The sequence below is a fragment of the Saccopteryx leptura genome, chromosome 5, assembly GCF_036850995.1.
Source record: "Saccopteryx leptura isolate mSacLep1 chromosome 5, mSacLep1_pri_phased_curated, whole genome shotgun sequence".
NCBI classification, from domain to species: Eukaryota; Metazoa; Chordata; class Mammalia; order Chiroptera; family Emballonuridae; genus Saccopteryx; species Saccopteryx leptura.
The window spans coordinates 77,547,346-77,573,383 of NC_089507.1; the positions used below are offsets into that span (position 1 = coordinate 77,547,346).

The window sequence follows — 26,038 nt, forward strand, 5'->3', positions numbered from 1 at the left end:
CTCCTGAACCTTAATGTAAGCAGGGTTCCATATTAGCCATAGGAATAAAATGACAAACGCGTTGGGAAAGTCCCTACTTTCATTCTCGTTTAACAGAAAACAAACCAGGAAACAAAACGCTAAATAAGATCATTTTAAATGCTGGAAAATCCTTAAAATAAAAAAGAATGTAATGTGATTGTAGAGAAAAGGCTGACAAACTAAGGGAATCAGGGAACAAGTTTCTGCTGAAATGAAGTCTGAACTGAAACTTGAACATTGAGAAAGAATCAGCCAAGTAAACCTCAGGAGGGAACAATGTCCCATGAAGAGGGACAGTAAATGCAAAAGTCCTGACAGAAAAAGAGTGATCAGAGGGCCGTGGGTAAAAGGAGAAAGGGACATGCAGAAGGGTGAGCAGCAGTAAGAGCATGTAGGCCTGGTGGCTCATGACGAGGCATTTGGAATATATTCAAAATGAAGTGCTCATCCTGTGATAGAATATAATTCTGAAAAGGTCATTTTAGATTCTATATAAAAAACGGAGAGCAAAGAGACATTTTATGGATGGTTTCTACAACACATGGCTTAAGAGATGTCTATCTTCGGTATATCAATATATTTGATGAAGTGTTTGCATTTGAGATTGCTGGAAGATAAAACAAAAAAAATTCTCATTAATAGCTTTTCCTCATAATGAATTAAGACGAATCTTGACAGACTGTTATTTTCCTACTTGGGAAAATTTAAAACAGACCAGTATTCAACATACTCACCAGTGTTTTAACTAATTTACTCTGTTATGGGAACACTGATAAGGAGTTTGGGAAGGCAACTCTGCAAAACTTCTCCATACTTTTCAAAAACCCTTCTGCAACCAAAGAACTAAAACATCACATAAGAAGCTGGTAATTAGAAAAGAAGGGGGTCACTGTTCCATCCCCCAAACGAGGGAAACAGAATCACTTTCTATAGTTTGTTTTAACAATTCTCCATCTGATCCATCCCTCACAGAACAATAGGGGACATTTTCTTCTGCTAATGAGGTGACCCTGCTGAGAGTAGTCCTAGCAATAATGAAAAATACCATCTCTGGCAGAACACAGTGCAAAATAATTGTTTTCAGTGTCACTATCAATAGCCTGGTTCATAAGTTAGGGATTTCAGTTACTTTTCCTACTACTTGAAAGTAAGGCCAACTGAAAAAGCACCATGGCTATTGGCCAAGGCAGTGAAATTGAGTTTTTCAGGATTGTGGGCTTTAGTTTGAATCCTAGGTCTGCCCCTTCCTTCACCATGAGAACTTGGTCAAACTATTGCACTTCCCAAAGCATCGGTTTTCTCATCTGTGCAAAAAGGCAGGAATAATCCCTTCCATACAGTTGTGGAAAGAAGAAATGAGGTTTGTAAAGTGCTGGTATGAGCACGCAATAAAAAAAGAACAATGATGTCAGTATCGTTGTGATGCACATTTTAAGTACACTGAGACCGTGGGTTCTTACTAGATTTTATTTGTAGAGTTGAGGCAATCTATTATTTAATGAATGACCTTTGAAGATTTGTTTGAATTTCAGGTTCCCTGGTAGTTACAGAGACAAGAAGCCCAGTTTTTTTTTTGTTGTTTGTTTTTTGAGAAACCATGAACAATACACTCATTCAAAGTACTGGATACTTTTCTCACCCTCTCCTTAAGAGGTTTATTCCTGTCCTTTGTGGCTTCTGGCAAAAATATAGTGGCATGTTTCAGAAGCAAATTTCCAAGACCAGAGGGCAACTTGACGCTAAAATGGTTTCTCAACCGCAACTGGTGCCACTTCTAAAGGAGGTGTTTGGAAACAGGGCGGAGGAGGTGTTCTAGGTGTTCTTTGGCTGTCATAATGCTCTGGGGTTTGTTTGTGGCATTTAATTGACAGCTAAGGTTACTAAATGCCCTGCAATGGGAGGGATCGTCTTGCCATGAAAGAACTGTCTGGGACAAATGCAGCTCCATTGATAACAACTTTCAAAATCACCTCTCTCGGACTGATGAAGCCCGCGTCCTGGGCTCCGGGAAGGTCACGGGACTTGCCCCATTGGTTGTAACAGTCTCAGTGACCGGGCACTTCAGGCCAGAGCGATTTTTCTGCTATGGGGCCCTATGATCTCTCAGTTTTATTGTTGTTTTCTGTATTTTGAGAGGTCTTTTGGGGAGTAATTTTAAAGAACATGTATTTTTTATTTATTTATTTTTCCATTGATTTGAGAGAAAGAGAAAGAGGAAGAAGGAAGAGAGAAAGAGAGAAGGGGGAGGGAGAAAAAACAAGGAGGGGAGAGAGAGAAAGAGAGAGAGAGAAGAGAGAAGCATCAACTCCTTGTTCCACTAGTTCTGTTTAGTTGTGCACTCATTGGTTGCTTCTCATATCTTCCCTGACTAAGAATGGAACCCGCTAGCTCGGCATGCCTGCAAGGACCCTGTATTTGCTGAGCCACCCAGCCAGGGTGAACATATATTTTTTTCAATGGAGAGATTTTCCTGACCTGGGAGAATAGGGATTGGAAGAAGCTTAACTGTGGAGAAAAACTGTAAGTGCAAACATGAACAGTTGGAAAATCAGAGCAGGCGCCTGCTGTCTTAAAGAATCACTGAAATGATCCTTACACCAGGCCATCTCATTATTGCTCGAAACATCATTTTAAGAGGTTATCTAATACAGCCTTTTCAGATGTGGAAACTAAGTTCTAAAGTTGAAAAGTGATATTTTAAAGTTACCAAAAATGTTGAGACTGAAACCTGATTTCACACCCCTGGCAGTGAAGCTGAGGGTGTGAGAGTTTTGCACTGCTCAGCTAGGGATGGCTCCATCTACATTTGTGTTGACTGTAGATGTGGATTGTCACTGTAACAATCTCCTGATTGAGGGTGGCAAAGGGATTTGAAGAAAAAATGACTTTTTCTAATTCTCACAAGGTCACCCTTTAGAATAGAGGTGGGATTGTCCATATTTTTCAGCCAATATTCAACAGTTATAAAAGATGAAAATCCATGCCCAACTATCTTAAAAAGCAAAAGAGCTTTTCTTGGTTTTATACAGCGGTAAGTAACAAGTCATCCTTAAATACAGGGCTCATAATTGTGCAATAATATGGCAAACATAACCTACTTGGTGGATTTACAGTTGGGAAATCCCAGAAACCAGTTGTAAATCTTAATTTCCCTCAATAAACAACAACTGGTTTGAGCTTTCCAGTCTTTAAATATAAAATTCTTTTCTTGATTTATGGTTAATAGGTAATAGCTAAAAATCATCATGATTTTATGATTAAATTTGAAAATGATACTATAAACTGTTTTTATGTCTTATATAATAGTTTATTAGAAAAGAAATTATCAAGCAAATCTATTGATGTGAGAAGTATCAGAACTTCTGAGAATCACTAGGCAGGTTTAAATTCTTCGAAACCAGTCTGTTTCCTTACTAACTCACATACACCCAGGATGATGGAGTTAAGCTAGTTCAGAGATTAGAATTTCCTATGTAACATTTTTTATCTGCAGACTAAGGAGCAGGAGCATAGAGTGGTGAAGGGACTTGACTAATATCACAAAGCTGGTGAATTAGCAGAAACAGAGTGTCCAGCTCTTGGGCTCAAGTCCTAACAGTCTTATTAAGTGTTGTCTGGAAATTAATTAGTAGATTTTAATAAGGAGAGATAAGAAATTAAAGAAAAGAGCTTGATATGTTTCATGACTGTTGGGCAAATAAGTTTGTAAAATTTTTATTTGGGTTTACTCACTTTTATTGTTAAAAATGGCTGCTGCCCAGGTAAATTGCACTGCCCAGGTGAGGCTGCTGATTGCCTTCCTGCTCGGGAAGGGGCTTTGTTATGCTAATGTTGCTTGAGGAGGGGTTTTTGTGCCAAAAAGATTTAAGAGAAGAAGAAAGAGGAAATTTAAGGAAATAAGCCATGTTTTTGCAGAGAAAGCAGCCAAGATGGCAGGGTGCTGAAGGAGAAGCCAGTTTGTGCAGAGTTTGTGCAGAGAATAGAAGAGAGAAGGAGATGTGGAACCAGAGGCAACTGAGGCTGGTGGGGGGCCTTTGATTCTAGGAAAAACTGGAAAAGATTCTCCTGGTTGTGGAACCGGAGAATGTGTGAGTGGGTTTTGGTGCCCTCTGTGTGTTTGTGTTTACTCGCTGGCTGGTTGCGAGGCTAGAATAAAGACATGGCCCACCAGTTTTTGGCTTCGTTGTTTTCTTTACCATCTGTCCGAATTCAATGTGAACCTGCAAGTGCCTGGCTGTGATGGCCGTGACTACTGGCCATACAATGGCTTACTCTGCATTGCAGTGATTAAATGAGATAATGCTGAAATCACAGAGAGAGGTTTTTTCCCTTAAATGAAACAACTTCCAAACAATGTCTATTGTTTCAGGTGTAGGACAAGGGAAGAGGTGCACCAAACATGGTTATTTCTAGTCTAATGTAACTGGAGGAACCAAGCTAGAATAATGTAGTTGTTGACGTGTATGATTATCATATTGCATTTGGAAGAAAATTCTGCAATAAATAAGTATTTAAGAGTCACATTGCTTTCCTCAAATGATACCAACTGGGAAAAGAAATAAACATTAATAATTGGAGGAATATTACCCATCAGAAGAAAATCACAATTAAAAAAAAAAAAAGGCTGACAGCCAGTTGCTTCCACCATCTAAGAGCCCCCATAAAAAAGAGTATTTCAAAATGAGACAGATTTGGGTTCATATGTTTGTTCTTGGACTAACTTGTGGGCATTGGATGCGCTGTTTCACTTTTATATCCCAGTTTCTTCCTTTACAAGACAGAGCTATTCTAAGGGGAGTATCAATATGAAACCGCTTCTCTGACCTTAATGCATGTGCATAGATTTTATAATATTGTGAGAATTAAAGGAATAGAGAATCATGCATATCTTATATGGGGGTTAGAATGTAAATTATGACTATAATTCAACTATAATTTATAAAATCACTGTGTTCTATAAAAGTACACAGTTTCTGAGTTATCCTAAAATATTAGTTTTAGTCATATTTATCCATCTGAAGTGTATTAGACAACTTCTAAAGCTCTGTCCTCATTTTTATGATCTCAGCATTAGAAAAATCTCTACTCTTTTTTTTTTGTTTTTAAGAAAAATCTCTACTCTTGATTGATTTTTCTCCTTTTTTCCTACTTCCTTGGTCTTTCCTTCTGCCAGTGACTTTAAGCCAAAATCTGTGATTTTTCTCACCCAGATTACATTTCTTCTGATGCAAGTGTTCCTATTAAAAACCTCAAGGGCCATTCAAAATAAACATGTCCAGGTTCTGATTTTCCTTTCGGGTCAGTTCTTATCTAGCAAGCCCATCAGGACTGCACTAATGATGTCAAAGGTCAGGTCTGTCAAAGACATTCAGGTCATTTATTATAATTTACCACCCTTCTGAGGGTTTCTTTATTGACCAGAGCTTAAGGATCTCCAAATAAATGAATACATAAATTCTAGGACATGCCAACAAAAATTGAAAAGAACATTTGCTTATCACTGATGTCAGTTATCCAAATTGCTGTGGTAATTGGAGCTCCAGCCCTCACAGGATAGTAGGCAGTTCTCACTAAACTGATCCACAGCCTTTTTTCCTGACAGCAACAACCACACCCTCTGAAAATGAGTAGCTCGGAATTAACCTCTCAGAATGTAAGTCTGATATTGTGACTCACAGTAGGTGAAGAATAAATGTCTGAAATTTAACTCAATAGTTGAGTAAAATCAAACCCAGAGTTCAGCTGCCCAAGTCTTTTTAACGCAATAGACTATTTTCACCAATGTTCCTAAGAAGAATAATGAACTATTAAATCCAAAGGCCATGACATTATAATCCACAGTAGTAAAGACATCTGGTAGAAAAATGATCGAGTTCTGAAAGGCTGATTTGTAGCACACATCACCATATCTGCTGCATTTTTAGGCAAAAAGAAAACAGTTGAACGCCCTGGCCCTGCACCCACGTGATTTGAAGGAGTTTCTACTCTACTGTGATCATGACAGGCGACACCCTTCTTGAGTCTCTAGGAGTCTCCTTTCCATCATAGAACCCGAAGACCTTGCATTTCTCGTGTCACACTAATTCCTGAGGGGGCTCCATTGGTGTTTAGCAGGTTTCTGTGAGTTACAGTTTCTAACCACATCCCTGCTTTTAAAAGCAGAAAAAATATTATACCAGAAAGGAAGAAGGCAAAAGCAAACCGCACTCACTGTACTGGAGACAGCAGAACTCTGTGTTAGGCAGCCAGTCCGCATACAGAATATTTATTTGCCAGCTGGGACACTACGCATATCCAGGACTCTGCAAACACAGCTATGACATCAGCTTCTTCCAAACTATAGATAAAAGCACTCACTGTCTGACACTCACAATTATGCATTCCCTAGCAAACTGCTGTGTTGACAGGAATGTCACTAGAAACTGACTAGTACCTTCTCAAATGCCTATCATATGGTCATAAACACATTATTCTAACGTCAAGAATAGACTATTTATAATGTAAAATTATTTTCTCACATTAAACACACCTGAGATGCCAGGAGACCTGGTATGCAATGTGTCCACATACAATTTACACACAGCGTTCTGCCACTTCCTCTGTATGGAAGAGTTAATGGAAGAGCTGTGTGAACTATACATTTTTTAATGAGTTGCAAATGCTAAATTCGTAGGCTGCATAACATTTTAATTCCTGAAGTCAGGAAGTTCACTGATGCAGACACAATTCCAGGGAGTTCTTGTCTGTAAATTGCAGTTTTAAATTTGTCTACTGTGACATAAACCCTCTTCAGCGTGAAGGAATTCTTCTAAATTCAGATGTAAACTGTTACATATCCCTATGGTGGGACCCCAATCTTCAAATAGGATTAAAAACTAGTCAGTCCATAGGAATCGAGGCAGTAATATATTAATCTAATTGAGTCTATTATAAATATATAGATATATGAAGCACCATTTCTGAACTAAGTCACATATACAGTCTTTGGATTGCTGTTTTGAAAAGAAAAAAGTAAGCATGGATTAAACCATTATACGTCAACCATGACAAAGTAGATCTTACTACATATTCATTACAGATTATAAATGTTCAGTGTTGTCAGTGCCTGATAATGCGGTTGTATTCCAACATAAAAAAGGTAAAGGTAAAGAGATAAACACACTTTTACTAGCTTAGCATTTTTGGAGATTGTCCTAAGTGCTCTTTTCTTCTTCTGTACCTCTTCTATATGTCTAGTGTTCTGTCTCTCTCTCTCTCTTTTTTCCTCTCTCTGTTTGTCTCTTTCTCTCTCTTGCCAGAACCATTTCATGGAAATCCTATTTCAAAACTATATGGTTAAACTTGGGGCTACTTTCATATAATTTTAGGAATGATATAAAGAATCTTAAATAGGTACACAATACAACAGACCTGCCGTTACTACCTTCTGAATAAAATACATTATTCTGTAGTAGTATTAAATGAAAATAGTCTCATCTGTTATTAATGTTGTTTCTCATGTTAGAAATATCAGACATCTATGTTCAGTTATTTTCAATAGTGAAACATAATTGTTTTTAAAATTAACAATGTGTTTATAAACAAAAAAGGTCCAACTTCTTTCTGGGACATTAAGTGACTTTGATGGTTTTTAATAAACCTTTAATTAATGCATTCTTGTGAAATAACACCAATTTCTGGAAGTTCTTAATTTGAAAGTAGTGTTTCAAGTGTAGAAACTACTTTTTTCAGGCTAATAATGATATAGCCAGTGTAATAGATACATGATATATATTAGTCTTCAATTTCAATGAACATGTATGAATGGCCTAAAAAATTCAGCAGGACTTCTGAAATTGTTTAAAGACAATGACCTTGTTTCACAAATGAAATTACACAGCATCACATAATGAACCCAATTTCTCAAAGAGTTTAAGGATAAGTATGTTTGCACATGTATATTATATATATCAATAATAGGCAACTGAGAAATAATGCAAAACTATAAGTCAGCTTCAAATTCCCATGTCTACAAAATCTTCTTATATACGTAATTGATTTGCTAGCTATAAGTAACTCTTGCCACCCAGGGTTTCATACAACTAGGGCTTTATGCAAGTATTTTGTGCAAATACTTTTTTGGTAATCTAATTTAAATCTAATCTAACTTTAATCAACATGACCAAATTCCTAGGACATGTCAATGATATTGCTACATTTCAAATCCTGAGTCTCTTGCTTACAGATAAGCAGTTCTTTCAGGCAATCTTCAGTATCTCTTTTTCAATAAGTCATTTACAATTGTAAACATAATGAAATACTAAAGCTAAAGAACATGGACAATAGAATACATATTGAAAAAGAAAAATAATCAATTGAATCTCACAAGCATTATAAATGCATAAATTTCATTCACCTTCTATAGCTTATTTTCACATGCTTATGACAAAATGCATTTACAAATCTACATTCTGCTTTTCATTTAAAACCATCATAAATATTTCAGTGGCTATATGATACCCTTTCTTATGGAAGTAGCCTGTATTACTTAACCATTGTTCTAATACTGGACTTTCAGATTTTGCATTTTTAAAAGTGAAATACAAAAATAGGACATATTTGGCATTTTTTTGGTATTCATATCACTCACTGAAAATTTAGTCATTGAAGTAGTAATACTAAGTCAAAGGCTGTGAACACTTTAAAAACTCTTAATTCATACTGTCAAATCACCGTCCTAAATAAGAGTAAAAATTTGTATTCTCACTAGTAAAACACAAAAGAGTCTACTTTATGACACATTTGCTAACATTTGGCATTATTATAACTTTATAATTGGTAAGTAAACCTCAAAGGTTTTTAAAATTTTCAATTGGTGTTAAGGAAATACCTGGATCTCTAAGACGTCTTATACAAACAACCGATAGCCTAGTAAAGAACTTGGAAAACTTTTGATTAAATAGCCAATAGAAAATTAAATATTCTAAAAACTATAAAGTAAAAAAAAAACCCAACCCAACAAATATTTAAATTAAAACTATGAGCAAACACAAGCTCTAAGATGTGTTACGGAGGCACAGTGGGAAATGGAATTAAATTAATATACCAGATAGTCAAAGCCATTAACTGGATACTTTTAAATAAAGATAGAAGTATATTGTAAGTTCCATTTTTTTCACTTCAATCTTTCTCTGTAATTATGATTTCATTATATCTCTCATAAACAGTATAAAACTGGATTTCCCCCTACTGAATTTAACAGGTGAATTTAATTCATTTTCATTATTGTCCTTGATATATGATGATCCCTGATATATGCCATCTTATCTATCACACCTTTTTATTCTTTCTGTTTTGTTCCTGTTTGCCTTCAAAAATCTTTTTTTTCACAGAGATAGAGAATCAGAGAGAGGACAGATAGGGACAGATAGGAAGAGAGAGAGGTGAGAAGCATCAATTCTTTGATGCAGCACCTTTGCTGTTTATTGATGGCTTTCTCATATGTGCCTTGATGAGGGGCTACAGCACAGTGAGTGACCCCTTGCTCAAGCCAGCGACTTGGGCTTCAAACCAGCAACTTTTGAACTCAAGCCAGCGACTGTGGGGTCATGTCTATGATCCCACACTCAAGCCAGCAACTTTCCACGCTCAAGCTGGTGAGCTCATGCTCAAGCTGGATGAGGCCGTGCTCCAGCCAGTGACCTTGGGGTTTCAAACCTGGGTCCTCAGCATCCCAGACTGACACTCTATCCACTGAGCCACCAACTGGTCAGGCCAAAAATCTTATTTTGAATTTATTCATACAACATTTTTGTGTGTAGTTAGTCTTAACAGTGTAGTTTAATGTAAGTAGTATTACTGTTATTTTCTTGAGCAATACCTGGAAATTAGAAAAATTTTAACTCAGTCAGACATTACTATATTCTGTGTTATTACCATCTATAATTTAATTTTATCTTGTTTTCAACTGACCCTTAATTGGTTTCTCTTTTTTAAAATATATAAATAATTAATTTTTATAGATTGGTAATTTACTAGTGAGAGTTTGTTGAGTAGAAAGCTCTCTTGATTATCTGAAAATATTTTTAATTTTGTTATCTTGCATGATAAATTTTGGATTTTCTCATTTTATACTCCATGTGTTTTAACCTCCCTTTTTATAAAATTATGCACTTTATCTTTTTCCCTTGTATTCTGAGGAGTTTTGTGAAGTCTACATTCCATTTTACTAAATTTTTCTCTAACTTTATCTAAAGCTTTCTTTTAATCTGATCTGATTTTTAATATTCCATTGAATTTTAACTTCAATAATCATGTTTATCATTTCAGATATTTCACTTGATATTTTCTCTACCTGACTGCCCTTTTTACAATATTTTATTCTTTCTTTTGTGCTTACATATCTTTTAAAAAATAAAGTTTATGTTTTAATTTTATGCATAGTTTTATTCAGATTGTTCATGAGTCTATGTTATAAGTGGGCTAACTCACCTATATATTGTGTTGCTGACTCCTTTACAGCAGTCTGTTCTCTTGGGTGATCTGAAACTTTATATTATAAGCTCATCTTCCAGACTGGGCTATTTTTTATCTTAGACCAATGCACTTGGGTCTTGGAAAGAACTCTAGAGAATGGCTTGCTGTTTGCTCCTGCTGGTACCTCAGATGTTTTACCAGTTATGTAAATTATACATCTTTTGTTTTTTGCTACCCATACTGTATCTTAGACTCCATACCAGAGCTGAGTGTAAGACTGGTTTTATGTAAGTGAAGCCTTCGTTTTTCTTTTCTTTACCATGAATTTTCCTCTGGTTGGTGGGTAAAATATTTTTTAGTTATTTTTCATGGTGGGAACAGTCATATATGAGACTCAACTTTATTCAGGGTTCTTGCTTTCAACTTTCGGCTTCAGGCTTTTGCAAACCCAGGGCTTTTACCTCTGTTTTAAAACTGAAACCCTGTCAATCCCACATCCAAGTCCAATGAGGATAGATCTTGCATCCTACATCCATGTTCAAGGCCTCTCTTGGTTATTCTGAGGTCCACTCAAACAGTTACCTCTCTAGGTTCAAGTTCCTACTTCATTTCTGGCACTTGAGAAATTCCCTGCATTTCACTTGAACTCTTGAACTTAATTAATTCTCTCTCTCTCTCTCTCTATCCCCCTCCTTCCCTCCCTCCCTCCCTGTCTCTCTTCCTCTTTCCATTCATGTTCCTACTTCATTTCTGGCACTTGAGAAATTCCCTGCATTTCACTTGAACTCTTGAACTTAATTAATTCTCTCTCTCTCTCTCTCTCTCTCTATCCCCCTCCTTCCCTCCCTCCCTCCCTGTCTCTCTTCCTCTTTCCATTCATGTTCCTACTTCATTTCTGGCACTTGAGAAATTCCCTGCATTTCACTTGAACTCTTAAACTTGATTCATTCTCTCTCTCTCTCTCTCTCTCTCTCTCTCTCTCTCTCCAGCTTCCTCCCTTCCTCCCTCCTTCACACACACACACACACACATATGTGCGTGCACACTCTCCATGTGTGTATTTGTTCTTTAGGTTTTAAACCAATAATATAGACTACAATTACTTGTTGCACAATATTTTACATATTTGAGACAAAGGTGTTTGTAATTTTGTAATGACAAAGGTAGTTAGGGAAGAAATGTGTTTGAATAAAATTGTTTTGAAAAATTAGTGAATAAGCATTGTAGTGATATTTTCTATATATTTCCCATTGTATTTATTTTAAGTACCAATTTGGCTTTTAAAATATACTATACTACATACATTATGTAGCTAACTCTGAATTCTACTGATGTCCATTATGAATTCTGAATTTATGCTACTTAGCAGCATGCTTACATTTATATCAGAACCATTTGTAAACAATATGAAGTGCATTCAGAGGTTATATTGCACACCTAGGTCAATAGTGAGTAGGCTACCTTTATTCTGAGATAATATTGCAGTACTGATAAAGAACTATTTATTAACGCATTGAAGACACTAATTACCCTAAAGTCAATAAACATTAAATGATAATTTTTAAACTGTCAGTTGCAACTTTCTGCCTGTCTTTTCTACACCCATTCTTCTTTTATTTATATAGACTCATCCCTCTTGCAAGGTTAGCATTTTCACTATTAGAAAGCCTTTTGTTTTCCAAAATAAAGGCTAAAAAGGCAATTTTATTTCTTTTCAAGGCTTGGCAACAATGTTATGCCAGAAATACTCAGTTTACTGGTAAATAAAAACTACAGCTTTCATTATAAAATATTATAATTACACAGTACAGCAATAGCTCTGTGGTTTTTATCAGGAAAGAAACCAGTAAAATAGACTACAATTACTTGTTGCACTAGAGTAGATATAGAGGACAGATGAAAGTTTATTGACTTAATAGGGGCTGTTACTATAGCAAATCAAAATTGTAAAAGAAAATAGCTTTTTAACTAATTTAAACTCACATGTTTAAGTCCAAGAGACTTAATAAAAAATAAATAAACAAAAAAAAGCAACAAAAAAGCCCTCCTGTAGCATCATTCCCTTTCCTATTTAAGCACACACTTCATGGCATCATTATTGACAAATTTTCAATCATAAGGAAAATCCTATTAAGTCTATAAGAAATAAGCTAGATGTTAAGGAAATGCTGTGTCATGAAAATCTTAATTTGAATATTTCATGTTTGTAGCTGACAGATGTCATAATTAGAATGTGTCATTTTGAGTAACTAATAAAAGACTCAGTGTTCCATCTTGTGGCTTTGATTTCCTTCTTAGATAGGTTGCTTTGGGAAATTTTAAATATGCCCAATAAAAGCAGTAAGCATTAAATCATCCAAAGTTGAAATAACATTGAGACAGGAAGACAGGGATGGAAGAAAGGAGTAAAGGGAAGAAAGAGAGAAAAAGAGAGAAAGAGAGAGAAACTTTAAATTTTGCTGTTTCTCGATCACATGAATCAATTTGTTAAACATTAAAGAAAGAATACTAAATCATAAAAATGTTAAAAATATAACTTACGCGACATATGTTTTTATTTTAGTTCTCACTCAAGATCATGCCTAGAGGAACAAACCCTGTGTCTTTGGGAAAATGTTGAGTAAAACAACTGTATTCTTTGTGTGTATGTGTGTGACAGAGACAGAGAAAGAACAGAGAGAGGGACAGACAGGAAGGGAGAGAGGTGAGAAGCATCAATTCTTCGTTGCAGCTTCTTAGTTGTTCATTGATTGCTTTCTCATATGTACCTTGACCAAGGGGCTACAGCAGAGCGAGTGACCCCTTGCTCAAGCCAGTGACCTTGGGGTTATGTCTATGATCCCATGCTCAAACCAGCGACTCTATGCTCAAGTTAGTAAGCCCGCACTCAAGCTGGTGACCTTGGTGTTTCAAACCTGGGTCCTCTGCATCCCAGTCTGATGCTCTATCTACTGTACCACCACCTGGTCAGGCCAACAGTTGTAGTCTTATCAGTCTTGCGTTTCAGGTACAAACTTAATAGATGCACAGTAACTATCCCCCAACCATAACCAGTAGCTACGGGTTTTTGGTCAGCAGAAGCCCATTTTCAAAGCAGGTAACCTACTGTGGACAGAAAAATAGAAATCTTATTGGATTTTTATTCAATGTCAGCAACATAATTACTTATTTGTCTTAAGTAAGGTTTCCATTTAAAGGTCCTGTAATGTATAGACTCTGGAAGGGAAATAGAATTTCGTCAATATGGTGAAAATAAAATGTTTTATTCAAAAAAGCTTCTACACAAATATATTTGCTTGCTTGAATTCTGCAAGCAATTTTTGATGTTATAATAAATATCAACATTTGGCTGCCATGAATTAAGATACAAAGATAGTAACTTGTTTGATCTATTTATCTGCATAGGTATGATTTTAGAACAATTCTTAGTACTTTAATTCATGTTAATGAAAGAGATGGTGAATTTTGTACATCTAAGGGGTCTTTAAAAAAAGGGTAATACTTTGTAGGTATGGAAATCAAACAGCCATTTCATAAGAAAACCTAAAGAACAAAGTCATAAAAAATAGGAAATATTTAGCTTAAAGCATCCATAATATTCCTGAGCCATCTTCTGCACCCATTTAAAATTTTTACATTTTATTAACATTGTTTCATTTAAATAAACATAATTTCTAACAAAACCCAGCATTTTTGAGGAGCTGTGCCGATGTTCCATTAAATAGTTCTACATTGGAAAATCTACCTGCAGAAATGTTTCCTGTTCTTATACCTATTATATATGTCATGGTCTTTAATTCAGTAACAGCCATGAATTAGGAATAAATAGATTATTTTTTGAAACTCTATGAGGAGGAGTTTAGGGTACCCTTTTGTGCGCTCTAATAAACCTGAGTATGGTTCCATGATCTGGAGAGAGTGCCAGCCCCTCTATGGAGATGACTAGAAACACTTTGCTCATGGGAAAGCAGTACTGTATCTGACATTTGTTACCTGGACACAGTTATTACTTTTGGTTCCTGGGAGTTTACCTTTTTCAATTTGGGAAGAGTGCTGGGATATTGAGGAATTATTGCATTTTTTTGTTGTTCAAATAATATTGAATTTTTAATACTTCCTGCAAAAGATTCCAAATGCTTTTATCTCAGGTCTCTCCAGTGTGTTTTGTTTGCTCAAATAGACTTACTCTGCATGCAAAGCCCGTCAGTGCAGTTCTTGGATTGCAAGACCAGACCATCACAGTCCTTGCCTCCGTTCTTGGGGGCGGGTGCTGTGCACTCCCGCCTGCGCCAGTGTGTGCACTCGGTCCCACAAGTAGACCACTTGCTCCAGGAAGTCCACCTGCCATCCACTGCCACAGAAAACAACCAGCGTCAGGTGAAAGGGAGAAGGAGCTTCTTGAGGGTACAGGGAAGCTAAGCTCAAGTTTAAAAACAGAACAAAGAGGTGAGGAAGATGCCCCTCCAAGGTGTATTACGTTCATTTCGGCTGCTGGAAGCAAAACACATTCTGCGTATGTCTGCTGGGCTCTGTGAACTCGCCTTAGGAGCGATGCAGCTGTTTCCTCACTGACCAAGCAAGGCCAGCTTAACGGGACAAAGAGAAACCAAAGTTGTCACCAACACCTATATAAAAAAAAAGTTGTGGTGGTTTCCCATTCTCTATCAAAGGGAAAACTTCTGGATTTTGTACTGAAAAGTAGAGGGCTTCTTTTTGGACCCAAAATTCCTTCATGTATGGTGTCATGTGGGCAGTGCAAGTAAACCTATATAGGAGGAAGGAGAGAAGGTTGATAGAGTGAGGACGAAATCCATCCATCCATCCATCCATCCATCCATTTATCATTTATTATCTATATCTATATCCATCTATTTATCTATCATCTATCAACTATGTGTGTCTTATATAGTGTCCTATATACTCTTTTTATTTTATCTATTTTAACTGGGTTAATTGATTCTGAAAACAACTTTAATTTCTAAGTTAAAAAATATATAGTAAGTTTTACTAAGGTCATATTTTAAAATATATTCTTTAAGGGTGCTTACATAAATAGGATAAAAATTTAATGAGTTAAATTTTTTTCTGAAATACATAACTATGATTACCTAGAATTCATTGTAAACAATATTAAATATAATTAATTGAATACCTAATATATATAGCATCTTATTCATGCATATTGATAGAAATTATATTAATTTTAATAGTTTACTATATGATATCATATTCAAATTATTGTTTAAAAATATGCATAACATGTATAGAGATATAAACATGAACATAAAAAGTAATAAAAGCATTAATGCTTTAATCATAAAGAGCTGCCTCCAAATAAGCAGCTCTCAGCTATCTGGAGAAAAGGCATTTGCTTTGACCTAGCCTAGACCATTCTAAATTACACACACAAACACACACACACAACACACACATTTCTATTTCAACTCAAAATGCTCAGTGCGTTTTTATTTGTGGGAGTCCAAATCTAGATAAAATACAGAAGAGTTTACAAGATAAAATACTGAAATTGTAAACCTAACTGTCAAAATTTGTTCCATGAAAAAGCTCTCAAACGTTTCAGTGTATAGTTTTGATATTTGGAAATCAACACAGGAATATGAAATATAGATTATGTTTTTCTTTTTAATTAATTTCTTCAATCTGTCTCTGAGAAAGTTTCTATCAATCATAAACCAAACTAAAATCAGGCAAAATTCGGGGAAATAAAAAACTGTATATCTAAATAACAAAATTAACCATATGATATCTATGTCAAAGAAGTGCACTTAATTTATGGATTATTTCAAAATAATCTTAGCTAAAAATTTCAATTTGTTGATTAAGCATCTTAGTGAGTTTTGGTTTTGGTGAATATTAAGTTCAATTTACCTAGGGATAAGGGTAGGTAACAATATAAAATTGCATAGAAAGATGTTCAGAGGCAGAGGGATGCAATCTTGGCTTAAGTACCAGTGCAAATAACTCAAAAAATAAGTGACCAACATGTACAGGTAATAGAGCGCTGACTGCATTGTATTTTTAAAATCTATTAGCTCATGTGTCACAAAGCCGAGACTTCCTTTTAATTCATTCCAAAAATTTTATTTGCCCTTGCCCAGAAACTGACACCAAATGTCAAATATTTATGTCTAAAATATTTTCTGAATTGCAGTACCAATGAATTTCCATGGCTTTCTGGAGATCAAGGGTTGTTGTTTCTAAAAAGTGTGGTTTTTAATGCTGCTCAAATCTCTTGATATCTTGATTTACAGAACCTGTAATCTTGGCTGTAGCAGTTTTGTTTAGTAATAGAAGGGGATTATGTTTCTAAGTGTTTAATCACCTGTTTTGTATTATTTTGTATGTCTAAGTAATAAAGTTAAGTACTCTTTTGGAAGAAAATATTTGATTTCCCTACAATAAAAGGATTGAATGATATAATGGATTTAGATAATGTTTATCACACACTCAGGTCAAGGACAAGGCTTTGTGTATATCCTTTAAAAGATACTTCTAGAGTAGAAGAAGACATCTGGAATGAGAGTACTGGTTTATTTACCTGGGCATAGTGTGGTGCACGCAATTTTCTGCACGCTCTGCCCTTCACAGAAGGCACCGCCATTGAGTGGTGCTGGGTTGGTGCAGGTCCTGGTACGTTTCTGATACCCTCGTCCACAGCGGCTGTTACACACAGACCACTCTGTCCAGGTGGACCAGCCACCATTGACTGGAAGGAGGTAAATAATAAAACGTGATTAAAGGTACTTGTATGCACACACAGACACACAAACTACACAAAACACATAAACAAAAAGTTATTTCCCAAGTGACTATACAAAAATATCTAAAATTCAAAGTTAGAAGAGACTTAGGACATCATTTTATTCAGTTTTATTGCAGAACTAAAGAATCTAAGATCATAGATAAATAAAATGAATTACCAATATTTATTCACCTACTCAGAAAAGTAAATAGACTTGTGTTCTCTGTTCTTTGTCCAGTGTTACTTTTAAAACAAAATATATCCCTTTACCTAGTCAAGCTCCAAAAATTGCTTTTGACAGCTTATCTCAAGTAATAATGGTTTACATCCCTAAGTCGATCTGAAACATGGGAACTGAATAAAATCATTCTGTCTTTACTTAATAACAGATAATTGATTATTTTTTCTTTAGCATATGTAAGCTTTACAACCATTTAAAGATTTTTAGCCAGTTTTATTAACTAACCACTGAAACTGGTTAAATAATAAAGTCTTATATTGCTGGATTTTTTTTTTTACTAATTAAGTAGCTATTTGATTAAATTGGCAATTAGTTGATGTAATTGAAATGAACACCTTTTTTGTGTGTAGAAAGGCTAATTACAGTGTTTGATGGAGAAGTCACTATAGATGAGGTTATAAAACCTACATGCTAACATTATGTTCATTATTTACCTCTGAGATCCACTCTAGAAAATACTCTGATATATTTTAGTTACTCAAAAATGTGAGTGTATGAATTTTGTAATTAAGGAACTTTTAACAAAAATTATTTGCTAGTAGTTAGGACAGGACACTACAAGTATATATATATATATATATATATATATACACACACACACACACACACACACACACACACACACACACACACACATACACACACACACACGTCTCTTGAAAGTCAAGTGTTAGCTATTCAAGTAACACTAACCTTATATGTGCACATAATATGTCCCAAATCTTTTCTAGAAAGCTATGTAATTAGGAAATAATCATGCATGTGTTATATATACGAACTCAGACAAGAGTATTTTTTATAGCAGAGTTATTTTTTATGTATAGACATTAACTAAAACAACTATAATGTTCAACAATAGGAAAATGATAAGGAAACCATGTATCTTCATGTGATTGACTCTTAGCCATTAGAAATGATGTTGTAGAAGTCTATTTAGTTATAGATGAATATTTCAGTATTATATTTTAAATAATAGGTATTAAATTCCTTATTTTAAAGTCTTATCTATGCATAGAAGAAGTCAGTAGTGTGTGTGTGTGTGTGTGTGTGTGTGTTTGTGTGTGTATCACCTTTTTAAAAACTGTCTCTGGATGACAAAATGACAAGGTTATAGGTATTTTCTTCTTTGTCCATTTCTGTGTTTCCCAAAGTTTCTGTAATTGACATATATTTGTACTAAAAATGACATGAACAAAAAAATATATATATAAGTGACTCAAAAATGAAATGATGATGGATGTATATATGTTTTCTGTGGACTTCTGGTGAGCCTCAGACAATTTATATTATGAGGCCATAAAAAGGACAAACAGATGGTTGATACGTAGAGTCTCAATTAGTGTTTCAAAAAGCATCTCTACCTCTCAAACAACTTGACAAAGATCCAAATGTTGTGGAATTATTAGTATAAATTTCTTACTAGTATACTGGCAAGCTGATATTTTAGATTATATATACATATATTGCTCTGTTAGGATTTTAATAGGAAATGAAAATCATAAACTTTTATAAAATAAAGTCTGAAGATTCTAGGCTTATTCCCTCATTTTAGAGAGAAGGTGACAAGGCTTTTGATCAGCTTGGTTAATGTTAGTTAATGGTAGAACTAGTCCTAGAACACAAGACCCTTAGTCCAATGCTGTTTTGAACTCAAAATGCTTGTGACTTATGTTTGATCCTTCCTAAAGACAATTTGTTGGCTTGTAATTATTGAGTACTTGTGATTATTGATTGTAATGATTAGATATTGAGAGTATGTGATACATAGAAAGAGATTTGCATGTGTATTAAACATCTATATAACACACATAGTATGCCTTCATTCGTTATTTATTATTGGTATGTGCTGTGATATGGCCCGTTTCTCTTTTGCCTTTTCAATGCTGTTAACTAAGTCACTTAGCTTAGAAAAAGACAAAAAGTGGTTTCTGTTCTTAAAATTCCCTCCAGCATGAGGACACAACTTTCCAAATAGTACTATCACTAGAAGTACCTTGAGCCCAGTGCTCGCCAATGGCTGTCACTGCTACGGAGCCATCCAGATGCTAAGGCCCCTGGAGTGTCATTTACCACTGAAGCAACAATGAAAAACTTTCTTATGTTCTAAGTGGTATCTATATCATTCAGAAGGTGGCATAACTTCCCAGGGTTGTTCAATTTCCTCTGAGACAATAACTCATCAAGAATAGGAAGGCCTACTGTATGTCTAAACTATGAGAAATACATAAATATACAGAGTTGGCTCTTGGTCCATAAACGAGCTTAAAGATTAGCCGGGGAGATGAAACTACTCATGAAATGACTAGAAAACCACTGAGTTTTAAGCCATACAGGGAGATAAAGCATATATGCCACAGCAGAATTGGGTGGGAAACTGTTTTCCACTTCTGGGGAAATAATAGGCTTAGAAAAGAGATAGATTAGGAAGGACCAGAGAGTGTCAAGGAAGATTCTTAAAGAAGTCATTATGTTGAACCTTGGCACTTGGTTAGGTGTAGTGTTACTTGGCAATGGAAGTGGTGTCTTCACTTGGAATACCCCAATGGAGTGTGTAAAGCAAGTTCCTGGAAGTTAAAGTTGCTTTGATGTGTTTAGGGAACATGTCAGCTCCAGTTTACCTGAGGTTCTGCAATCATTGCATTGTACCAAGGTTCACAGAAGTAGCACTATGCTGCTTTAAACATCTTTTCTCCAAATTCACTCCAGATCTCAGCAGGCCATGGCAGGGAGAGGGAAGGACTTGGGGGATCAGCTCTCACTTAGGTAGATTTCCTTCACTTTCCTAAAAATTGCCTGAAAAAGGCTGGGAATCGCCAAGGCTAGATATTCTATGAGCATGAGGGAAGCATCTAAACCCCTCTGGGCACATGGGAAGCTGGAAGAGAGCAGCAATGAGGATTAGAAAGGGGCCTCTTGTTTTTGATGTTTTAAAATGAAAATGAGATGTACTTTTGATGTGAAGTAGATTGAGACCCCAAAAGCTCACTCACCATAGACAATGACAGTTGCTGTTGTGCTTTTCCGCTTGGCAACAATGTTTTTGGCAACACAAGTATAGTTTGCAGTATCTGAGAGACGGGCCTGCTTGATGATGAGGTTGTGATCAATAGTGATATAAAAGTTCCGATCTTCAACAGGATCAATTACGTCTTCATTTTTCAACCATTCCACCTAAAGATGCACAGGAGAAGTAGATAATTTCCCAGTATGTATCCCCTGATGGCTCTCTGTCCTAACTTGGGCTTTGCAATCTGTACAACTGCTCCATGCTGTGAACTTCTGCAAACTGGGAGGAAGTAACTTTCTGAGGTCATGTGAAGTATCACTCACCTGCCAAACTTGCTGATGTTGTACGTACTACGGTATTCTCAAATGTCAATGAACCCACTGGGAAATACAGTTCAAATTGTTTTCACTTTGCCCTGCAGGCAGGAACAGGGAATGTGCCGCTGCCAAGTTCAGAACCCAATCAAAAATAACAAGCTAAGCATTTCAAACTGAACTCAAACCTTTTACTATTTAATTTGTTTACTCTTGGCAACCTACCTGCAGCTTTTCGGAAGAGCGTAAGAACTATTTAAAAAGCTCGGGAGACATTTTACACATGTAGCTCTAATAAAATAACAGTCGTATGATTTACATGTAGCTTTTCTGAAATGTATGGATTAAATTTCCCTGAAAATGCACTTTGTTTAAAATGCTGTAAACACATACCTGGAGATGCATCTAAGCCAAAAAAGTTGAGGGGAAAAAGAGTTTTCTACCATTCTACCACCTCTCAATAGAATCTAAACAGCATGTAAGTCATGCTTGTCTCTCCTTTTGTATATCACTAGCCTCAGTTCTTTGGCTCATGGATTGCTTCTGAGGAATCTAACTGCAGACATGACTGTCTAAAACAATTAAACTACTTTTTTTCTATGCAATTAATATCCATTTAGCAGCAGCAATGTTATCACTACAGAATGAAAAGAGGGAGATGTATCTGTATGAGCTGTCCTGTGAAAGGTAAATTATTTCTTGTCCTGTAAAATCACTTTTTCCCTCCCCCCCCTCACCCCTTATGCACAGGTTTTTCCATAAAGTGAAACAGTACTGATATTTACCACATTTAAACTTTCCTTTTGCATTAACAGTGGATGGGAATGCAAGTAACCTTTAATGGGAGGAAGTCAACAGTGTTGCCATTTTCAAAATCTGAAGCAGCTTCTCTAGCACCACAAGCGGTCTGGAAATTAATCTTTAAATCTGTCAGGGGGTTTGATGTTGCACATGTCTAAATTAAATCTAACACAGGGACTTTAAAACAATGTTCCTGTAATCCATAGAAGAGAGGCCACAATTTAAAGAGAAAAACAAAAGCCAGCAACAATCCTAAATAAAAAATGTATGAGAAAGTAGATAAGAGCTACCATTTGTAGTAATATACATTTTGAAATAAATAACCATACTGGGCATTTACACTAATGGAAATGAGAACGGAACGGAATCCATGTAAAACAATGGAGTTCTAAAACACGCATTTTGTTTTCAAACACAGACTGCACATTCAGTCGGGGCCATGCTTGGATATATTTGATTAGATACTCATACTCACTTGGCCTGGATTTTCTCAAAATATGACCCTGTGTGTGTGGTAACGTGATTCTGCTAGGCGTGCAAGGGGAAGGGAGCAAAATTCATACTGTCAGAAATTGACTTGACAGTAACTGAAAGCTGACATTAATATTTTTTGAAGCTAATCTTTACCTAGGTTATCTATGCCATTCTAAAGAACGCTTTCCTCTTGCAGAAGGCACTGCTGGGTTTCCCTGAGCAGGTCTTGGATCCCTTCTACTTGTATGTGTGTGTGTGTGTGTGTGTGTGTCTGTGCACTTTGTGCTTTTCTTTCAAGGACCTATGCCTTCTACTGTTTTCTGAAGGACTGCTGTCAGGCACTGGGGCTCTGCCTGGAAGTGCCTATGGGTTCCCAGCTTCCCCTCCTATGTTGCTCTCCACACTATCTCACAGGGGGTGGAAAAGAGCTTTAAGAAACTGGCCAATCCCAGTCAGAACCTGAAGGTTACTCCCCAGTTCCCCATCAGGGATCAGGTTGAAACTACTTCCTTGAGACTTTGCCTGAAGTCACATTCTTTCTGGGTTCCTCTTTTCTCCCCTGCTTACTCCACCCGCCTCCCGGGCTCTACTGGGGGTGCTTCCAGAAAAAACTTGTGCTGTCAAACCTTTGCCTCTAGGTTTGTTTCTGGAGAACCTTCCCTAGGTCTCAGCTGTTCAAAACTGTGGTTTGTGGTTTCTTCTATGCGTGTAGTATCAGTTAACAACAGAAGTGTTGTCCTGATTCATAAATGTAATAATCAAGAGTCTCAAGGAACATTGAGAGCCACTTGTTTATTTGAAGAGTTTATTACATGGAGAAAGGAGAGCAATTGGGACAGTTGACAAAAGATTTAAAAAGGCTCACATCATTATTGGGTATATGGCCTTTACTTTCATATGCATGGCTGCATTTTCCTTGGATATTTCTCACCAACCTGGGAGTTGTGATTATCACCTGAAGTCCAAGACCCCTTTTGAGTCCCAGAAGTGCTGGGGAGGACCCCCGAGCCCTGTAGCGGTACAACCCTCCTCCTTGAACTCTGGCTTTAATCATACAAGCTCATATTTGATCTGCTTTCCACATTAGGTTAATTTGTATGCCTTTGTTTGAAGAAATGAAAGGTTTTTACTGCTAGAAAATATTTGTAGAAATGAGGAGGGGAGCCCGGAAGTTCTCCAGCTTCTAGTAAGATCCTTCTTCGCAGTTCTCCGCATCTCGGCACTCCCAGGCACGCACAACGCCCTGCTTTGAGACCATCACTAGTCACCACCAGAAGCTCTTGTCTGAACTGCAGGTCATTGCTCCCTCCTGTTCTAGTACTAGAATCCCTGTCTGGCTCTACACATCTCTATCCCCACCCTCCAAGATTCTCGAAACCTTTCCATCCGGCTTTTGGAACACAGTCATAAAATCCTCCAAAATTTCCATATGTTTTTAGATAATTTTCTTCCCTTTCCCTTAACTAAAAACCTAGCTCTTCAGGATGCTACTGTTTCTTCTGGAATCCTCTCAAATGAGGGCATTTCCCAAATCCAAGACACCACTGCACCCGAGGTTTCAGGAGTATCTTCTTGGTTCTGCCTCATCTAGGCCAGATCATTCTGTCCAAACGCGTTTGCTTTAAATCTCATGCCATCAGATTTTTCATCTACTTCTTCTATATTTTTTTGTAATCATCTACAAACCTCTGGATTCACAGTCATTTTATCCAGCACAATTTCTGTAATAATTCTTAATGATCTTAATAACCAAAGGATGGCATTTTTAACATCTCTGCCTCTCAGTTCCATAACTCTCCCTCCTGCAATGATCTTATATTCATAGTCACATATTCTAAGACAGAAGTTTTTTTTTTTTTTTTTTTTTTTTTTTTTTTTTCTTTTTCATTTTTCTGAAGCTGGAAACAGGGAGAGACAGTCAGACAGACTCCCGCATGCGCCCGACCGGGATCCACCCGGCACGCCCACCATGGGGCGATGCTCTGCCCACCAGGGGGCGGTGCTCTGCCCATCCTGGGCGTCGCCATGTTGCGACCAGAGCCACTCTAGCGCCTGAGGCAGAGGCCACAGAGCCATCCCCAGCGCCCGGGCCATCTTTGCTCCAATGGAGCCTCAGCTGCGGGAGGGGAAGAGAGAGACAGAGAGGAAAGCGCGGCGGAGGGGTGGAGAAGCAAATGGGCGCTTCTCCTGTGTGCCCTGGCCAGAAATCGAACCCGGGTCCTCCGCACGCTAGGCCGACGCTCTACCGCTGAGCCAACCGGCCAGGGCTAAGACAGAAGTTTTCAATCCTGGCTTCACTGCAGGATAATTTGCAGAACATTTATCATATATCAACTCTTAATCCAACCCAGAGAAACTCTGACTCACTGGTCAAGACTGGCCGAGCATCAGTATTTTTTAAACTTCCCATGGTGCTGTGTGGTTACCACACTAGACCATTGCCTTTCAAATGAGATCCTTGAACCTACAGCATTTATATTACCTAGGAGTTTGACAGGAATGAAGACTCTCAGGGTTTGTTCCCCACGCCCTCAGACTTACTGAATCAAAATGTGTATCATAATAACACCAGGGGATTGACATGCACATTGACGTTTGAGCAGCACTGGACTACTTCTTGTCTTAACCACTAATTGCAAACCCTCCTTCAACTCAGTGTCAGTCATCCTCTGTTTCCATCGTTTTCTGTCTTTCCTTCTTAGTCTCTCTAGAACCCCTATTTTAACAAATCCACACCACAACCTACAAGCTTTTAAACTTACCAACTTTATCTCTCGCCCTCTCAATGTTTCCTATTCCTTTCTACCAAGTGTAATTTCTAGTTGTCTAACACTATCTACAATCCCTTACATTATATCCTTGAAGTGAAAAATAGTGATGGGCTCATCTTAAATTTATGATAATAGAACTCAACTGGGTCTTTAATTCTTCCAAAAAAGAAATCATAGTATATTTCTATTGTCTGTTCACTGTCCCACATTCCTAGACAGCTATTTCACACTTTCTCCTCTCAACTCAGACACTGCCTCCTCCTCTATCCTCACTTTCAGCTGATGACCAAGTTTCGGCATTGCTGACAAAACTGACCACAGCATCTTCCGAAACTCCCGCTATCTGCCTACCCACCTCTGTTCTGTGCCCTCTCTTGTTACTGAGTCAGTTCTGCGTGCTCCTGTCAACTCTCATTTGTACTTGGCATCCCATTGCTTTTTTTCCCCTCTTATTCAAGGGCGAGCACCAGCAATTCTCTTCTCTCTCTCTTAAATCATTCATTTCCCCTCTTCACTGAATCATGCCCATTAGCATGCAGACATGCAGTTATGTTCACAACTTAGAATCTCTCCCACTCATTTCTGCCTCTACTACCCCCATATTTCTCTGCTCACTTCACAAAATGCCTTGGAATAGGTGTTGGTAGTTACTCTCTCCAATTCTTTTCCTCTTTATTGTGACTGAATCTACTCTAATTGCTTCCTCCTCCACTATTCTGCTAGAGTTGCTCTTTTCAAAGCTGCCCATTGCTTCCACTGTGTTAGTGATGCTGAGGAGGTCTCGGAGGTCTGTTTGACGCGGTGGCAGTGTTTGACCCAGTGGACCCCTCGCTGATGCTGAGGAGGTCTCGGAGGTCTGTTTGACCCAGTGGACCCCTCGCTGATGCTGAGGAGGTCTCGGAGGTCTGTTTGACGTGGTGGCAGTGTTTGACCCAGTGGACCCCTCGCTGATGCTGAGGAGGTCTCGGAGGTCTATTTGACGCGGTGGCAGTGTTTGACCCAGCGGACCCCTCGCTCCTCCTCACTTGCTTTCTCAGGACATGGCCCTTTACTAGTTTCTTCCTACCTCATCTCATCCTCCAAGGCTTCTGTGGACTGAGCTCTGTTCTCCTACAGGGGCCCCATCTTTGGGTCTCTTTTTTTTTGTTTCTATTTTCGATCCATATTCACATCCTGCCTCATGCAGATGAC

The 26,038-nt window shown here is 37.2% G+C and overlaps 1 protein-coding gene across 3 annotated transcripts in view; it reads right to left on the reverse strand.

Annotated features, from left to right (window-relative positions):
- UNC5C (unc-5 netrin receptor C) overlaps positions 1-26,038 on the reverse strand; it is a 425,750-nt gene that overhangs the window by 70,750 nt on the left and 328,962 nt on the right. For all 3 annotated transcript variants that reach the window (XM_066386368.1, XM_066386367.1, XM_066386365.1), the window contains exons 5-7: positions 20,471-20,651; positions 17,036-17,203; positions 14,663-14,827 (exon numbers count right to left, since the gene is read on the reverse strand). In XM_066386368.1, the coding sequence (XP_066242465.1) occupies positions 14,663-14,827; positions 17,036-17,203; positions 20,471-20,651 (514 nt within the window). The remainder of the gene's footprint in view (positions 1-14,662; positions 14,828-17,035; positions 17,204-20,470; positions 20,652-26,038) is intronic.